At 36.1% G+C, this 20,385-nt stretch overlaps 1 protein-coding gene across 1 annotated transcript; it reads left to right on the forward strand.

The window, feature by feature from the left end:
• Positions 1-392: 392 nt before the first annotated feature.
• Positions 393-19,049, forward strand: LOC131947862 (lipoxygenase homology domain-containing protein 1). The gene is made up of 9 exons (XM_059309237.1): positions 393-531; positions 1,677-1,843; positions 2,084-2,170; positions 5,916-5,960; positions 6,504-6,615; positions 7,018-7,184; positions 7,427-7,513; positions 18,245-18,289; positions 18,837-19,049. The coding sequence occupies exons 1-9, from the start codon at positions 474-476 to the stop codon at positions 18,951-18,953; spliced, it is 885 nt and encodes a 294-aa protein (XP_059165220.1). The 5' UTR covers positions 393-473; the 3' UTR covers positions 18,954-19,049.
• Positions 19,050-20,385: the final 1,336 nt, after the last annotated feature.

Raw genomic sequence — 20,385 nt, forward strand, 5'->3', positions numbered from 1 at the left:
ACAAAATCTCGTTAGCTGTAACGGTACTAAAGTTATCGTGTTCACACACACAGACAGAAATGCGAAAGACTCGATTACGCGTAAAACGCCAACATTTTGATAAATCTGGATTTTAATATAGTTTCCTTAACTCCGTATACGATGAAGTACTAAGGTGTATAACAGTGAAAACAGTCAATATTTTTTTTAATAATAACTGTACATAACAATATATATATATATATATATATATATATATATATATATATATATATATATATATATATATGTATGTATATATATATGATAACAATGTATCAGTAACAGGAGTGTTAAAAATGATTCAACGATGTAGCAGTAATGCAGGCTTAAACACATACTCTGTATGTAAACCTTAGACAAAATGTATTGATTGTCAATTAGTTAATTAGTTCACCAGGATTTATAAGTTGGTTGTTTTTCTGTATTCGGACCATACACAGAGAAAGCCCAAGATGATGAAAATGTCAGCGATCTTTTGTTTGCTGTGTCTGGTTTTGTTCATACGACCGGGTATTTTTTCTTTTTACTATGTCATAATGTTACAGTATTATGCGACTTATAGGTTATTTATATGTTAGAATAGTGGTCGACACGAACTATTTATAAAAATACATTTTTCAATATATATATATATATATATATATATATATATATATATATATATATATATATATATATATATATATATATATTTATATATATATATATATATATATATATATATATATATATATATATATATATATATATATATATATTGGGCGGTTTTTATGGTACGTGCGACGCCATAGTCGCTTCAACTTTGGCAAGTTAACGCATCAGATCAATAGAAAACGTGGGATATTCAGTTTGTCGCAAAGTACAAGTCAAGTTGGTGATACTAACCTCGTATAAATATCGTTTTATTTAATCATTTTTTTTTTCGATTTTTAAAAGTACTAAACGACAACCCAGGATTGGCTGAAAAAATAGAAAAGTTTCAACGCTGACGAGAGTCCAAATTTGTTTTGGCAAACACTGAGATTGTTAATGAAAAATGAAAGCGAATTTTCTTAAAATTATAGCATATTTTATCTCTATAGGCTACGCCTAGCAAATATATGAGGACCACAATCGTTAAATCGACCAACAGGGAAAATTGCAATTCAGCCTTGTGGGGGAATTTTAAGCACATATTTTTCGAAAACCTATAAATAGGATTTGGTAAAAGGCTAGAACGGAGACGAAAGTAGCGCATGCAACCATATGTCAGTAGATAGGATCAAATGTAAAGATTAACAGCCCAACCAATGAGTAGCGAGACAAAAATAATTTCGGGTAATGTCAGTTGAGTAGTAGAATGCAGTAGAGAATTGGTATTAGAGTAGAACAGTTTACATAATAGTTTGCCAAGGATTAGGTTCGGAGTAGGGTAGTTATTGAAAGATATTTGTCATGAGAAGAGTTAGCTTTTGGAGTTGATAGAAGCTTTTAAGTGTGAAATGATTCGGACATACTAATAGCTATGTTTTGTTTGATTGCATAAAAACACAGTTACGGGCCCCATACAAAATGTCCCACAATATCGTGTCAAAAGTAGCCTACCATACCTGGTGGAGTTACATTTAATTCTGCCACACTACACACAGATGCGTAATCTATCTTGTTTTGTTCAGGATTCTCGAAAACCATCGACTACAAGATAACTATAAAAACTGGTGATGTAGATACTGCCGGCACCGACGCTTCAGTTTTCATAACCATTTTTGGCTCTAGTGGTTCGACAAAAAAACATTACTTACCTGGCAGCTTTGAAAGAGGAGACGTGGACACTTTTATTAAGGTCATCATTTTATGATGCATTATTTGTGACAAGAAAAAAAAAGTTAAAAAAAAACCACAGGAAAATCATAGAGATTCTAGCCAAGAATTTGGATGGTTATGAAATAATTCTTTATTTAAGTCTTTTCTTTGTCTTAAATCATTTTTTTCATTGAATAATAATCTATTCAATTAAGAGATCACCCCACATTTGCTTGGTTTGGATACGTGTAGAATAATTGTTTTGAAAATATTACTACAGGTTAATGACGAAAACGTCGGACAAATTCAATCTATTGAGATTGGACATGACAACGGTGGTACTAAGCCTGGTTGGTACCTGGATTATGTAAGTGCAAGTATTCTGAATATAATCTTACACGACAGCATAAAATCTTGCTTAATCTTACACCACATATTATAATCTTGTTTAATCTTATACCACAGCTTTAAGGGGATATGCTATGTTTTTTTCTATTTTTTACAGTTTAAGATCTAAAGCCTTTTGAATACTTTTATCATATTTGGCATATAAAAGTAAGTATTAAACAGCAAAAAAGAGGGTCGAAAACAATTTTGGTTGTCATGGAAACCCAAAAAACCTCCGCCATTTTGAATTTTTTCGGTACTTTTAAAAATACTAAGGCTTTTTTATTTATGCACCTATAGCAATCAAATTTAAACTGCTTATATTTCAGTATATATTAAAACTTTTGTCACGACAACTTTTTGAAATAATTACTAGTAAGAATTTTACAAGGTCTAAAAAATCGAACCCTTTTTAGTATTCAAAAGTTTCAAAATGTGCATATTAATTACCAAATACTTTTTTTCTATGAAAGCAATCACAATTCCCTCGTGACAAAAGTTGTATTTTCGCATCAAGAACATTTACTGAAAATATGGTTGGCATTGTTTAATAAATAAAAAAGTAGTAGGCTTTTTAGTGTTAAAAACCTGCGAACTGAGAAAAACAGCCAAAAGTAACGAAAACTAGGTCAGGAAAGTACCATATCTGTGTAAACTGCAAAGCCGATTGTAAGCTTTGGGGTGTTTCCGAGATGTAGGAAATTAAGTTTATTAGATACATGAGAAATCCAGCTTTCCAATGATATCAAATACAATATAATGACGGATATAAAACTTTTCACAGAGAGCTTGTAAGATTGGGAAAAATTGATTATTTTTTAATTAATAGGGTCATAAAAATCGTAATTTAAACACATAAAATATTTTTTTCTCTTTAAAGTTATTATTTTCTATATACAAAAATGGACAAAGTATCCAAAAGTGCAAGAAACCCATCATGACGAAAAACAAGAAATTTTGTGATTTTTTTCCGCGCATATCCCCTTAAGCATGTTATTTTATCGTCAAATCGAGTGTGTAAGCATAAATACGATGATGGTTTCACTGGAAATTTCAATTTAGTAATTTTTTTTTTAAAAAAGGTGTAATTTAAATTTTTCCAAATAATTCTATTGAGTTAATTAGCTTATTTTGACTTCCTCTTGGTTTAAAATAAAGGAAACATGAAGATTAGGAGGCAAAACCAATCACAACGCTCAAATAAAGTTGTATTTTTCTCGTATATTCTTAGATCACATAAAGCCAAACGGGGCTGCAGAGTCCCTATGCTTTAAACCACTCTAATGCTTCTTCGACTTGAACTCTCGGCCAGTTACTGCGGGACATCTATGTATAAAGTCCAGCGGGAAAGACGAGAGGGGTGGGTGTAGTTCATAAGAAAGTCCATTTTCTTAAATACCTGCAAAGGTGGGGAGGGAGGGGGGGGGGGGCTAAGGGTGGCTTAATGTTGACTTAAACACATTCAACATAATATTAGATTACCATTATGAAAAATAACAACCAAAATGTATAGCGGGTAATGGTTTTTCTACATTTATGCTTAGATCTATCTATATATATAATTCTCCTCTTCGCGCCGTTAGAAAACAAGCTGCAAACGCTCTCCCTACCTCCCCACCCATACATGGTTTTAGTGAGCTGTGTTCACTCTAAATGTTTACAAGCAGAGCCAACGATTTTAAACGTAGGGGGTGGGGGGGGGGGGGGGGGAGGAAGGGGGGGAGGGGTTATGGTCCTTAACAAGCTACTTATAGTGTTTTAAAGAAATATTTTCAGTGTCAGCGTTGGTACTGTCGAATTCACAAATTATGAATTATTGAAAATTAGAAACAACTAAATAGCGGCGTATGTTATGCCGCGGGCCGGCTCGTATATTTAAATTAAATAGTTCATTTCTTCATCTTAACTTCATCAACTTGGTAATTTAACGAATAATTTAATTTTGTTATCTCCCCTTAGTAACGTAACTGTTAACTTAATTTGTACTGTCTTAATTAAACATCTAATTAAATTTAAAAAAACAGATTGAAGTGGAACGTATCTTGATAGTGTAAACCAAACCGTTGCATTAGAGTAGTTCAAATTGAGTTACAATATTTGCCACAAACCCACAGATTTTGCGAACAAAATAAAAGCTTGCAAAAATAAAAGCTTGCAAAAATAAAAGCGTGGCTTGTTATATTATATATTGGACACCTTTACTAGAATTTAAGAAGCGACCCACTCTTTTATTTTTATTTATTTAAATAGTACTTCATCATTACATATTTAAAGAAAATTATTTATTTTTGTCCTTTTATTTAATCCTAATATATAAGAGCCCATGTGCGCACTTCTGTCCATGACACACTCTCTCTCTGTCCGAAATATTTTTTGGCAACGTTATCAGTATGATCAGCGATATATGGAGAACTTAAAGATACGGACTTTTGTTGAAAGTAATATGGTGGACTATAAACTTTTATGTATGACCTAAATTTTCTTTAAAGAAGGATAATAAAAATAAAGGCATATTCTAATGTAGAAACACATTTCTATATAAAGTGTTTATTGTCGTGACATGAAAGCAAAAAAAAAAAAAAAAAAAAAAAAACAATGACGTCACATGTCACAAGTTTAAAATGCGGAAAGAACACAAAACTAATGGCGTCATCTTCGAATTTAAGAATGTAAAGAAATGAGCATTTTCATTCAAATTTGATAATCTACTTATTAGGAGGTACGCAATGAAATGTATACAGTTTTCTCGGCTTAAACTATAGAATTTGATTTATCTATTTTGATTCTAGATCTAGATCTAGAATTACAAAAAAACTAGACTTAAACCAGCCGTATATTCTAGATCTAGACTAGATTCTATATCAATAATGAGTTTCTTTATTTGAGGCCTTAATTATTTTATATAAATCTTTGTGTGTTTATCTATGGAATTGGATAATTTGGGATGAAATTTCATTTGAAATAATAGGGCCTATTCGCGTCAAGTTTCTTACCCTGACTTAGTCTAAATCTACGTAAAGTACTTCACTTATTCTGTACCTAAGCTGAAGTTCCTAAATAGCTGAGATGATAGTATAATAGTTACCATGGTACGGGTTCGAGACACTGAACGTCAATGTTGATTTTTTTTTTCAATTTTTTTTTTTTTAGATTTAAATGATAAAGTTGCCTATCGGGACTTGGCGGGACACAGAGCAGGTGAAGTAGAGTTCATCTGTTTATGTCTTCTCCTCATATGAAAGGCTAGTCTGGTCAGACCCATGCTCAGCCAAAAATAGGTGTTTTTGAAAAGGAAAAGCAACATAACTACCATTGAACAGCCGGGGTTTTACGAAATCATTTAAGTCCCTTAATTTTAAGTCTTTTAATCAGCGTTTGCATTTAATATGGTGTTGTTTTGACTGATAATGTATATAATTTGGTTTTAATTTTTCTAATAAGTATTGGTAGTCTATGTTACTAATATAGTTCAATGTGTAGTAAAGCATTTAGCGTTTAGACCAATAGTATTTTTATTTAAAAAAATCTCAAACAAGTATAGCATTAAAATATATAAGCCTATAATTCACGTATAACGGGTACCGTTGGCTAGTTATTATATAAAATCTTATCTTTACGAAATGTATATGCCAACTGGCCAACAGAAAGCAATAAAATTCTATGTAATTTTTTTTGTTGATACTGAGCTTTATTAATCAATACTTTTTTCCCAATGATTCTCTTAGGTTACAATAGATCAGCCAGTAGCCGCTATAAGTGACAACAACTTTGTGAGTTTTTTTTAAAGAGTATTTTCTTAACTTGCGTTTTTAAAATTAAAGAATCCAAGAAGTTCAAGGTCTTTTTAATTCTATGCACATAATTGTATGTGATGACATACATATATCTGTAGGACGTTCGTATGTTTTAGTGTGTACTACGTATATATGTCTGTAAAAACGTATTAAATTGTAAAACGTCCATATTTGGCACTGTCTGAAAAACGCCGACGTTAGTAGTCTTGTGAAGTTCCCCTTCCAAACCGGACGGTCTATTGGGCAAGTGAAGTAGAGTTCACCTGTGGTCGTCAGCACTATGCCCAGCCGCATTTTCTTTTCCTAACGTGAGTTAGGTACCCATCAGAATTGGGTGGACTCAGGGACGGTCTACTGACTTGAACACGGATTCGAACTCGAGATTTACGGGTTAGCAGTCTAGCTCTCTACTAGACCATTTCGTCCATTATTATTATTCTAGAGGATTATATATTTCTGTTTTTGTCAAGCAATACTTCAATCCTTTAAAAATAACTAAGTTCTGTATTCATATCGCAGAAGCCTGGCTTCACTCATTACCTGTTCAGCTTCAATAACTGGATCGCTGCCGACGACGGAGACAAGTCACTGGTCAAGAAGGTTAATGTTACACGGGCTGATGTTTATCAAGGTTGATGTTTTAAAGATGAAGATTTCACTGATTTCAATAATATTATGAGAACTGTTTAGGAAATGCTGTTTCAAATAGTCAAATACAATGCAGTTGAGAATTGGTATTAGAGTAGAACAGTTTACATAATAGTTTGCCAAGGATTAGTTTTGGAGTAGGGTAGTTATTGAAAGATATTTGTCATTAGAAGAGTTAGCTTTTGGAGTTGATAGAAGTTTTTAAGTGTGAAATGATTCGGACATACTAATATCTATAATTTGTTTGATTGCATAAAAACACAGCGCGGGCCCCATAAAAAATGTCCCACAATATCGTGTCAAAAGTAGCCTACCTTACCTGATGAAGTTACATTTAATTCTCCCACACTACACACAGATGCGTAATCTTTCTTGTTTTATTCAGGATCCTCGAAAGACATCGAATACAAGATAACTATAAAAACTGGTGATGTAGATAATGCCGGCACCGACGCTTCAGTTTTCATAACCATTTTTGGCTCTAGTGGTTCGACAAAAAGACATTACTTACCCGGCAGCTTTGATAGAGGAGACGTGGACACTTTTATTAAGGTCATCATTTTATGATGCATTATTTGTGACAAGAAAAAAAAGTTATAAAAAAAAACCTACAGGATAGTCATAGAGATTCTAGCCAAGAATTTGGATGGTTATGAAATAATTCTTTATTTAAGTCTTTTCTTTGTCTTAAATCATTTTTTTCATTGAATAATAATCTATTCAATTAAGAAATCACCCCACATTTGCTTGGTTTTGATACGTGTAGAATAATTGTTTTGAAAATGTTACTACAGGTAAATGACGAAAACGTCGGACGAATTCAATTTATTGAGATTGGACATGACAACGGTGGTACTGACCCTGGTTGGTACCTGGATAATGTAAGTGCAACTACTCTGAATATAATCTTACACCACATCATAAAATCTTGCTTAATCTTACACCACATATTATAATCTTGTTTAATCTTATACCACAGTTTTAAGCATGTTATTTTATCGTCGAATCGAGTGAGTAAGCATAAATACGATGATGGTTTAACTGGCGATTTCAATTTAGTATTTTTTTTTAAGTGTAATTTAAATATTTCTACTGAGTTAATTCGCTAATTTTCACTTCCTCTTGGTGTCAAAAACAGGAAACATGAAGATTAGGAGGCAAAACTAATCACAACGCTCAAATAAAGTTGTATTTTTCTCGTATATTCTTAGATCACATAAAGCCAAACGGGGCTGCAGAGTCCCTATGCTTTAAACCACTCTAATGCTTCTTCGACTTGAACTCTCGGCCAGTTACTGCGGGACATCTATGTATAAAGTCCAGCGGGAAAGACGAGAGGGGTGGGGGTAGTTCATAAGAAAGTCCATTTTCTTAAATACCTGCAAAGGTGGGGAGGGAGGGGGGGGGCTAAGGGTGGCTTAATGTTGACTTAAATACATTCAACATAATATTAGATTACCATTATGAAAAATAAAAACCAAAATGTATAGCGGGTAATGGTTTTTCTACATTTATGCTTAGATCTATATATTTAAATTAAATAGTTCATTTCTTCATCTTAACTTCATCAACTTGGTAATTTAACGAATAATTTAATTTTGTTATCTCCCCTTAGTTTCGTAAACGTTAACTTAATTTGTTCTGTCTTAATTAAACATCTAATTAAATTTAAAAAAAACAGATTGAAGTGGAACGTATCTTGATAGTGTAAACCAAACCGTTGCATTAGAGTGGGTCAAATTGAGTTACAATATTTGCCACAAACCCACAGATTTTGCGAACAAAATAAAAGCTTACAAAAATAAAAGCTTGCAAAAATAAAAGATTGCAAAAATAAAAGCGTGGCTTGTTATATTATATATTGGACACCTTTACTATAATTTAAGAAGCGACCCACTCTTTTATTTTTATTTATTTAAATAGTACTTCATCATTACAAATTTAAAAAAAATATTTATTTTTGACCTTTTATTTAATCCTAATATATAAGAGCCCATGTGCGCACTTCTGTCCATGACACTCTCTCTGTCTGCCTATTTTTTGGCAATGTTATTAGTATGATCAGCGATATATGGTGAACTTAAAGATACGGACTTTTGTTGAAAATAATATAAAAAATAAATAAATTTTTATGTATGACCTACATTTTCTTTAGGGACGGAAAATAAAAAAAATGTCCTTAAAAAATGTTTTAACAACAAGTTTTTATGTAATAATGCACTAAAAAGTAGAAAATAAATTATACACTACTATTAGAATTACTATAAAGAAAAGCATGGGTCTCTTCCTAAATATTAGTAAAGGTATCCAATAGATACTAAAGTGACCCACGCTTTTCTTTATAGTTATTTAAATAGTAGTGCATAATTTATTTTCTCCTTTTTAGTGCATTATTACATAAAAGCTTGTTATTAAAACATTTTTTTTTCAGTACTTTACATGTTTTATTTACAATAGAGTTACATGACTAAAAACCATTGCGCGCCTACCGAACGTGATGGCGCAGCCATTGAACGTGATGGCGCAGCTATTGAACGTGACGACGCGTGTGCTGTGGTTGAATAGACATGCCTACTAATTCGGTCTAAATTTTAATTTATTCATAAAAAATTAACTAGGCATCCAATTAAGTCAAATTTGATTCCTGATTGCATTGTCTTCGTGTTTTGAACCACCTGCCAAATGTGAATCGTATCGGTCAAGTAGAAGTCCGAATTTTCGCTCCTGCATTTCGATCTAGACAGACAGACAGAGGAAGCAAGTTAATAAAATCTTGTAAAATAAAGGCATATTCTAATGTAGAAAAACGTTTCTATATAAATTGTTTATTGTCGTGACATGAAAGCAAAAAAAAAAAACACAAAACAATGACGTCACATGTCACAAGTTTAAAATGCGGAAAGAACACAAAACTAATGGTGTCATCTTCGAATTTTAGAATATAAAGAAATGAGCATTTTCATTCAAATTTGATAATCTACTTGTTAAGAGGTACGCAATGAAATCTATACAGTTTTCTCGGCTTAAACTATAGAATTTGATTTATCTATTTTGATTCTAGATCTAGATCTAGAGTTACGAAAAAACTAGACTAAAAACCAGCCGTATATTCTAGATCTAGACTAGATTCTATACCAATAATGAGTTTCTTTATTTGAGGCCTTAATTATTTTATATAAATCTTTGTGTGTTTATCTATGGAATTGGATAATTTGGGATGAAATTTCATTTGAAATAATAGGGCCTATTCGCGTAAAGCAGGGGTTCCCAACCCCGTGCCCGCGGGCGCCATGGTGCCCGCCGAACGATTCGTATGTGCCCGCCTCTCACTATTCGTCAGAGACAGAATTTTTTTCGTAAACATCATTGAAAGGTTGAAGGTGATGGAAGTCGAAAGTTTGAGGGGGGGGGGGGGGTGTGCAAATCGAAAGTTTGAGGGGGGGGGGGGGTGCAAATCCAAAGTTTGAGGGGGGGGGGGGTGGTGCAAATCGAAAGTTTGAGGGGGGGGGTGCAAATCGAAAGTTTTGTCCCCGGGTGACGGGAAGGGTCGCTACGCCTTTGCAAGGAGTTTGTCGATTTAAAATAGGTGGTGCCCGCCACCCTAACGATATTTTAGAATGTGCTCTAGAGTTAAAAAAGGTTGGGAACCCCTGGCGTAAAGTTTCTTACGCTGACTTAGTCTAAATCTAAGTAAAGTACTCCATTTATTCTGTACCTAAGCTGAAGTTCCTAAATAGCTGAGATGATAATATAATAGTTACCATGGTACTGGTTCGAGACACTGAACGTCAATGTTGATTTTTTTTTCCAATTTTAAAAAAAATTTAAATGATAAAGTTGCCTATCGGGACTTGGCGGGACACAGAGCAGGTGAAGTAGAGTTCATCTGTTTCTGTCTTCTCATCACCTGAAGGGCTAGTCTGGTCAGACCCATGATAAGCCGAAATAGGTGTTTTCGAAAAGGAAAAGCAACACTACTACCATTGAACAGCCGGGGTTTTAACGAAATCATTTAAGTCCCTTAATTTTAAGTCTATTAATCAGCGTTTGCATTTTATATGGTATTGTTTTGACTGATAATGTATATAATTTGGTTTTAATTTTTCTAATAAGTATTGGTAGTGTAACGTTAACCTATCTATCAGCTAAATAGAAGGAGAACGTCCCCGGATTCTTTTTTCGGGGTCATATGCAAATGCCTTACGGCCTAAGTGGATGAACACTTAACACAACGACCCACTAGGGCTCGAATTTAATGTCTAGGGAAGCTAGTGGTACTATTGTAATTAACACTCATCCAATCTACATACGACTTTTTAATCAGCGAACTCAGTTGTGGCAGAACACAAAGATGAATTAGATAAAATATTTAATGTATAAAATATCAAAACACAACTTACAAAATGTAGGAAAAATCACTATCACAGATTTCTACACTGTCTAAAAAACAGCTACAGGCCACACAACACTGCTGTAGCTTCAGAATTTACTTAGCGACAAGTAATATTAAACTAGAAGACTAAATCAACTGAAGAAAGCAAGGCACACACAGGTCTTAAGTACTCTCACGTTCAAATGGTCAGAGTCTATAGCCGGACAATATGGACGGCTGCCTGAACAAGGTAAAACGGCCTCGTAGACTGCCAGGTCAAGAAAAAACTGCCTCGTGTTGCGAGTGTGCAGTGCAATTAAAGACTTCTGTGACAGGGGAGGTTATCCTCAACTCATGTCGCCATTGGTTGGGATAATCATCTGATCAGAATCATTCAATCAGATTTTAATGGAAAATTTCTATGTCTCAGACACCTTAATAAGTCAGTGGAAAAACCCCAGGTGTTACACCATCATTCCATATAAGGAATTATACAATGTCAAAATAAAAATGACTCGACCTAAGTAGGTCACATCCCCTCCCTTTTTGGAAGTGACAGATAGGTTCCACAAAAACATACATAAGGAACCAATCTGGCAATGAAATAACAAAAATGTTTTACAAATGTAGGCAATCAAAATCATAATACCAGATGAAAATATCCCTGAACATAAAAGGGAAGTAACTCCAACTTTTACAATTGGTGAAAGGGGAGTAACCCTTCAAAAAGTAATTATACATCAAAATCCCTCAAAAAGGGGAATTACAATTTTTCCATGAGAATATTAAAAGTGGTAAACCCGCCAGGGTAAGACCTTTATTTCAATGACTAGCTACAATATCAATGGAGCCATATGAGACATATTATTATAAAAGATTACATATAATCAAAAACCACCTTTAATTAAGGTTCACCTGAAAATAAACAAAATATTCAACAGGATTGGAATTTTGAAAAAAATTCAAAACTCATACCACTCATTTTCAAATGAGTGACACTCAAACAAAACCTGTTTATGGTCCCAATGAACCACAAAGCATGTCACATGATCAATGTGTGTAACAAGATTTTACATCCTTGACAAACAATCAGCCACAACATTATCACTACCCTTAATGTGTGAAATTTCCAGATTAAAATTTTGGAAATATAAGCACCATCTCAATATTCTTTGATTTGTCTGTCCTAACTTAGAGGTAAATTTCAGGGGATCATGGTCAGAAAACACTCTGACTGGATTGGTTGAAGAAGAGACATAGACTTCAAAATGTTGTAATGACAAAACCAAAGCTAAAGCCTCTTTTTCAATAGTAGAATAATTCTTTTGGTTTTCATTTAACTTCCTGGAAAAAAAGGCAATGGGATGGTCAATTCCCATGTTGTCTTCTTGAAATAGGACTGAGCCAATGGCTAAGTTGCTAGCATCAATGGCAAGTTTAAAGGGCTTGCTGAAATTTGGTGCAGCCATAACAGGAGCATTAGATAGAAATGACTTAATGGTTAAAAAAGCTTCTTGACATTTATCTGACCATTCAAACTCAACACCCTTTTTCAATAATGCAGTAAGAGGTTCAGCAATAGCTGAAAAGTTTTGACAGAACCGCCTATAGTAACCAGCCATCCCAAGGAACTTTTTGATCTCTTTACAATTTTTGGGAGGTGGTAACCTTACAATAGCATCTACTTTAGCTTCAATGGGCCGAACTTGGTTCGTTCCCACTTGATAACCCAAATAGGTAATTGAAGCTTTACAGAAATCACTTTTATGTAAGTTTACAGTAAAATTAACTTCAGACAATTTTCTAAAAAGTTTAGTCAATTGAACCATATGTTCTTCAAAAGTATTAGAAAATACAACTATATCATCTATGTAGGCCTCACATTGGTCTATGTCAGCAATGACAAAGTTAATGACCCTCTGGAAAGTTTGACCAGCATTTCGCATACCAAAGGGCATACGTTTGTATCTATAAAAACCATTAGGGGTTACAAAAGCAGATATTTCTTTTGCACGGTCAGATAAGGGGATTTGCCAGTATCCTGAAAGTAAATCAATTTTGGAAATTATCTTAGCCTGACCAACTTTATCAATAACGTCCTCTATCCGAGGTAAGGGATAGGAATCAGCTTTGGTGAGCGCATTCACCTTCCTAAAGTCGGTCACAAACCTGAAAGATCCACCGTCTTTCGGGACTAGGAGACATGGGGAACTCCAGTTGCTGAAACTGGGCTCAATGATATCATTCTTGAGCATATAATCAATTTCATCCTTTATCAAAGCAGCTTTTTCCGGGTTAACTCTATAGGGGTGTTGTTTAATGGGTTTTGCGTCACCAACGTCTACATCATGAGGTGGAACCTTCGCTTCTTTGGGGACATCCCCAAAAATAGAGGGAAATGTCTCAAATAACTGAGACAATCTATGGCTTTCCTCTGTGGACAAATGCATAAGGTGGACATTCAAATTATCTAAAAAGGAAGAATTTACCAATTTTGGGGGTTTCAATTTATCATGTATCACATCATCAGAAACATTTGAACATACAGGTAAGGTAATTTTAGCTGTGGATTGAAAATTGTTACAATTATCATAATATTTTTTCAGTGAGTTGACATGATACACTGTCTGTTTCTTTCTTCTGTCGGGCGTATTGACAACATAGTTCAAATCACTTAATTTTGAATGCACAGTAAAGGGTCCACAATATCTCAAGGATAACGCATTGTTCAGATTAGGTACTAGCACAAGAACTTTGTCGCCTGGATTGAATGTTCGTTTACAAGAACTCTTATCATACAGTTCTTTCATTCTAACTTGGGCCTTTCTTAAGTTCTTGTGAGCCATTTCGCACACGGCTTTCAGTCGAACGTGAAAATCGTCGAAGTTTTCCACTGGATGATCACTGGTACCTGTCCAACGTTCGTGTATCAGCTTCAGGGGGCCACGGACAGAATGTCCAAACACAAGTTGAAAAGGCGAGTAGCCTAAAGAGTCCTGGACACAGTCCCTCGCGGCGAAAATAATCCAAGGAACAGACTCATCCCATTGGGTGTTACTGTTAGCGAATGTCCTTAGCATGGTTTTGAGGGTTTGGTGGAACCTCTCAAGTACGCCTTGAGACTGAGGGTGGTAGGCTGAGCTGGTGATGTGGGTAACGCCTAGCTTGGCTAGCGCTTCCTGAAAATGGTGACTGGTGAAGTTGCTGCCTTGATCTGTTTGCACGATTCTAGGTAATCCAAAGGTAGTGAAGAACCGGGTCATGGATCTGACTACAGTCTTTGCCTTAATGTTCCGTAAGGGAATCGCCTCGGGAAAACGGGTACTTGAACACATAAAGGTAAGTAGGTACTCGTTGCCCGCCTTGGTTTTAGGCAAGGGACCTACACAGTCCATGACGATTTTAGAAAAAGGTTCTTCTAATACAGGAATCGGACTCAAAGGGGCCTTAGGAATTGTCTGGTTTGGCTTTCCGGCCAACTGACAGTTCGTGCAACTTCTACAGTAACGCGACACATCTTTTCTCATTTTGGGCCAAAAGAACAGTTCTTTGATCTTCGCCGTCGTTTTAGTGACACCTGGGTGCGCTGACATTGGATGGTCATGTGCCAGCTTAAGTATTTCATGCCGATAAGGTGGAGGGATCCACAGCTGGTTTTTACCCAACCATGGTTCGGCTGGTGAGGCAATCACTGGTATAGCGCGACGAAAGAAGAGGCCGTTCTCGGAGAAATATTCTCCATCGACAGATGATAGAGATTTTTCGACCGTTGCTTGGAGCTCCGCGTCGACTTGTTGAGCTTTAATAATGTCTTCCTGAGATATTCTCAGGGGTAAGCCCAGACTTGTGTTCTCTGGAAGCCTAGACTCCAGTTTGGGAGTCGAATTTCTTGACGATGATGGTAGATGTGGTTCAGACGTTGTGTCAGCCAATTGTTTGGTCTGGCTTCTTGTCACCGCACATGCAGGATACAGTTCATTATCATTATCTGGAACTGTTGACAAAGGGTCTGAAACCGTACAGGGGTATACTTTGCTTCCCGCAAGGTCATTCCCTAGAAGTAGGTGTACTCCTGGGACAGGAATACTATCTATCACACCTAAAATGACCTCACCTTCGACGAGATGATGTTTCAGGGCAAACTTGTGTAGAGGGACGACAGTAGATTTTGTCCCCACTCCCTGGATAATGGAAATCTTTCCGGTGTTCGTCTCTGGTGTAATGTCCATTGAACTTTTCAAAAGGAGTGATTGTGACGCTCCTGTGTCTCTTAGGACGGTGATATTCCGCTGAGACAACGGATCACCTGGTTTGCTAATGATGGCTTCGGCAATAAAAGATGAAAAGTCAACTTTTCTCGATCCCTCGAGATCGGTAGACTCGGAAGAAACTGGATGGGGGCGAGAACAGTCAAAATGTGACTGCACATAATGTGTGGAGACTTGACTACCTTCTTGCGGACACTTAGGGTTAGAGTCCTTTTGAATTCTAGAGTTCATGGTTGAACTGGCTGCTTGAGGGGATAGAGCATAGTGCGCAGAAGTACGCACCACCTCTCTGTTATATTGACGACGTTTGTAACAGTCCTTGACAAGATGACCAGGCCTTTTGCAGAACTGGCATACTGCTCGACGATTGAGAGTTGATCTTGGTTTCTCTCTGGACTGTAATGCCTTCACGTGTTGGCCAACAGGAGGATTGCTGCCAAAAAGGGGAAGCACGGGGTTGAGGCGGTTTCCTGACACTGGTGGTTTCTTATGCACCAACATATATGTGTCAGCCGACTCAGCAGCCTTCTGGATGTCAGTTATCTTGTTATCCAGTATGTGTAGTCGTATCTCTTCAGGCAGGGACGATAGGAATTCTTCCCTTAGGATAAGTGACCTGAGTTTCTCAAACTCAGAAACTTCCTCAGAGTGTAGCCACCTTGAGAATATTTTCTCCTTTTCAAAGAGAAATTCCACATATGATTGTGTGGGTAACTTGCGGAGTGTTCGGAATTTTGTCCGATAGGCCTCGGGCGTCAGTGCGTAGGCCTTTAAAATGGCAGTCTTGACCAAACTATAGTTATTTTGAACGTCGTGAGAGAGTGCCTGGTATGTTTTTGCAGCTTTCCCAGTAAGGACAGAGCTCAATAAAGCAGTAATGGAAGTTTCGGGCCATTCACATGTCTTCGCTAAACTCTCAAACGAGTTAAAGAAAACGACCAAATCTGTTTCATCAAATTTCGGAACTAATTTCCCAAATTTGGCAATCACTTGCCCTACCGACAACTTTTTTGGATCTACCGGAGAAGTGACATCACTAACTTGACCAAACTCTAATTCCAACCTCCTCTTATCTAAAGCAATTTTAGCCTCTAACGCCTGTTTCTCTAAAGCAACTTTCTCCTTCTCTAAAGTAATTTTCTCCTTCTCTAAAGCAATTCTAGCTTCTAATTCTACCTTCTCTAGAGTTTTCTCCTCGCGGAGCAACACACCAGCCAACAAACTTTCATCAAATACTCCTTCATTAATGAAATGAACAACAATTTTATCTCTCAACACCTCTGACTTCTGCGTAACAGAATAATCCAATTTCAATTCCTTAACAACACTAACCAAAACTTTTCTACTCAACTTTTCTACATCTTCAACAGTAGGATTAGCCAAAAAAGACTCCATAACTCTAACTTGAAAATCACAACAAGCCTAGATTCTTTAAATTAATACACAGCGTTGGGCCGTGTACTTGACCTCTAAATGTAGGACGTGACACGTCTGCTTATTTGACCTAGATACTCTAACCTGAGCGCGCGTTGTAAGAACACTGCGCTACTGGATATAAAAACAACTAAATCCAACTAACCTTAATATTCAACTGATATAACCAACAACTGGAACGACAGATTAAATCCCGGACGAGCCCCCACTTTGTAACGTTAACCTATCTATCAGCTAAATAGAAGGAGAACGTCCCCGGATTCTTTTTTCGGGGTCATATGCAAATGCCTTACGGCCTAAGTGGATGAACACTTAACACAACGACCCACTAGGGCTCGAATTTAATGTCTAGGGAAGCTAGTGGTACTATTGTAATTAACACTCATCCAGAGGCGTAGCGACCCTTCCCGGCGCCCGGGGACATACTTTCAATTTGGCGCCCCCCTCGGGAGCAAATTTTCGATTTGCACCCCCCCCCCCCCCGTCGAACTTTTCATTTGCACCCCCCCTCAAACTTTCGATTTGCACCCCCCCCTCGAACTTTTCATTTGCACCCCCCCTCAAACTGTCAATTTGGCGCCCCCCCTAAGGTCGGCGCCCGGGGACATATGTCCCCCCCCCGCCCCCCCCTCGCTACGCCTCTGCACTCATCCAATCTACATACGACTTTTTAATCAGCGAACTCAGTTGTGGCAGAACACAAAGATGAATTAGATAAAATATTTAATGTATAAAATATCAAAACACAACTTACAAAATGTAGGAAAAATCACTATCACAGATTTCTACACTGTCTAAAAAACAGCTACAGGCCACACAACACTGCTGTAGCTTCAGAATTTACTTAGCGACAAGTAATATTAAACTAGAAGACTAAATCAACTGAAGAAAGCAAGGCACACACAGGTCTTAAGTACTCTCACGTTCAAATGGTCAGAGTCTATAGCCGGACAATATGGACGGCTGCCTGAACAAGGTAAAACGGCCTCGTAGACTGCCAGGTCAAGAAAAAACTGCCTCGTGTTGCGAGTGTGCAGTGCAATTAAAGACTTCTGTGACAGGGGAGGTTATCCTCAACTCATGTCGCCATTGGTTGGGATAATCATCTGATCAGAATCATTCAATCAGATTTTAATGGAAAATTTCTATGTCTCAGACACCTTAATAAGTCAGTGGAAAAACCCCAGGTGTTACACCATCATTCCATATAAGGAATTATGCAATGTCAAAATAAAAATGACTCGACCTAAGTAGGTCACAGTAGTCTATGTTACTAATATAGTTCAATGTGTAGTAAAGCATTTAGCGTTTAGACCAATAGTATTTTTATTAAAAAAAATCTCGATCAAGTATAACATTAAAGTATATAAGCCTATAATTCCCGTGTAACGGGTACCGATGGCTAGTTATTATATAAAATCTTATCTTTGCGAAATGTATATGCCAACTGGCCAACAGAAAGCAATACAATTCTTTGTAATTTTTTTGTTGATACTGAGCTTTATTAATCAATACTTTTTCCCCAATGATTCTCTTAGGTTACAATTGATCAGCCAGTAGCCGCTATAAGTGACAAAAACATTGTGAGTTTTTTTTTTTTAAAGAGTATTTTCTTAACTTGCGTTTTTAAAGTTAAAGAATCCAAGAAGTTCAAGGTCTTTTTAATTCTATGCACATAATTGTATGTGATGACATACATATATCTGTAGGACGTTCGTATGTTTTAGTGTGTACTACGTATATATGTCTGTAAAAACGTATTAAATTGTAAAACGTCAATATTTGGCAGTGTCTGAAAAACGCCGACGTTAGTAGTCTTGTGAAGTTCCCCTTCCAAACCGGACGGTCAATTGGGCAAGTGAAGTAGAGTTCACCTGTGGTGGTCAGCACTATGCCCAGACGCATTTTCTTTTCCTAACGTGAGTTAGGTACCCATCAGAATTGGGTGGACTCAGGGACGGTCTACTGACTTGAACACGGATTCGAACTCGAGATTTACGGGTTAGCAGTCTAGCTCTCTACTAGACCATTTCGTCCATTATTATTATTCTAGAGGATTATAGTTTTCTGTTTTCGTCAAACAATACTTCAATCCTTTAAAAATAACTAAGTTCTGTATTCATATCGCAGAAGCCTGGCTTCACTCATTACCTGTTCAGCTTCAATAACTGGATCGCTGCCGACGCGGGAGACGACCCACTGGTCAAGAAGGTTAATGTTGCACGGGCTGATGTTTATCCATATTGATGTTTTAAAGATGAAGATTACACTGATTTCAATAATATTATGAGAACTGTTTAGGAAATGCTGTTTCAAATAGTCAAATACAATTATTGAACATTCGGTAAAATGGTCGTTTAATTTTTACAAGGTTGTTTACTAAACAAAAGTTGTGATGAGTATGATCTAAGTTGTGAAATGATTTCATAATAGGAGGGGGAATGTTTTAGTGATGGTAGTGGTGACTTTGTCAGTGGTGATTGTGTTAAGGGAAACTGTGTTGAAAGTGACTGTGTTAGTGGTGATTGTGTTAATGGAAACTGTTGAAAGTGACTGTGTTAGTGGTGATTGTGTTAATGGAAACTGTTGAAAGTGATTTTGTTGTGGTGATTGACTTGAAGGTGAATGTTTTACTTATGATAGTATCGAGTTAGTGATGATTGTGTTAAAGGGTATTAAGTTAAACGACCATGATAAATTAGGAACCATAAGAAGAGACGTCGCGAGGCGGGGGGCGGAGGGTGCGGACAGCACCGAGTGACACCAAAATCTAATAATTTACGATAAAAACGATGCTTTTTCCACATGAATCAATAAGTGTACAAATATAATGTTCGCACAAATTGACTCCATTAGGCAACTATATAGGCCTATGTAGACCATTATATATATATATATATATATATATTTTTTTTGGGGGGGGGGGGGGGGGTGAGGGGTTGACAACATGAGATGCGGCACCTAGTGACACCCGGACTAGCAATGCCACTGACTATATGCGCTCTAGATATCATTGTTACAAGCTTTTATTTAACTTACTTTAAATTTAACTTAGTCGGATGCCTTGTTAATTGTTTATGAATTAATTGAAATTTTGACCAAATTAGTAGCCTGGTCTATCCAACAACTTCACACGCGTCATCACGTTCAATAGCGCGTCAGCACGTTTAATAGGTGCGCCATCACGTTCAATAGACGCGCAATGGTTTTTTGTCATGTAACTCTATTGTAAATAAAAACATGGAAAGTATTTTAAAAATGTTTCATAAAAACGTTTTAATAGCAATCTTTTCTGTAATAATGCACTAAAAAGGAGAAAATAAATTATACACTACTATTTAAATAACTATAAAGAAAAGCGTGGGTCTCTTCCTAAAGGTATCAAATAGATACTAAAGTGACCCACGCTTTCTTTATAGTTATTTAAATAGTAGTGTATAATTTATTTTCTCCTTTTTAGTGTGTTATTACATAAAAGTAAGTTATTAAAAGGTTTTTTAATTATCTAATTTAATCGACAGCCTAGAAAATGTTTTGTGAAAAACGCTAATTTGACTCCAGATGCTTTATTTTATATAAAAATGTTTTTCGAATCGTTTGATAGCTAGAAATCACGGGGTCAAAATTTCGAATCTTTTAAATAATCATTTAATTACACATTTGCATTTTCAGGCTTTAA

This window comes from Physella acuta, unplaced genomic scaffold, assembly GCF_028476545.2.
Source record: "Physella acuta isolate Inbredline_101_S28 unplaced genomic scaffold, ASM2847654v3 ptg000610l, whole genome shotgun sequence".
In the NCBI taxonomy this organism is placed as follows: domain Eukaryota; kingdom Metazoa; phylum Mollusca; class Gastropoda; family Physidae; genus Physella; species Physella acuta.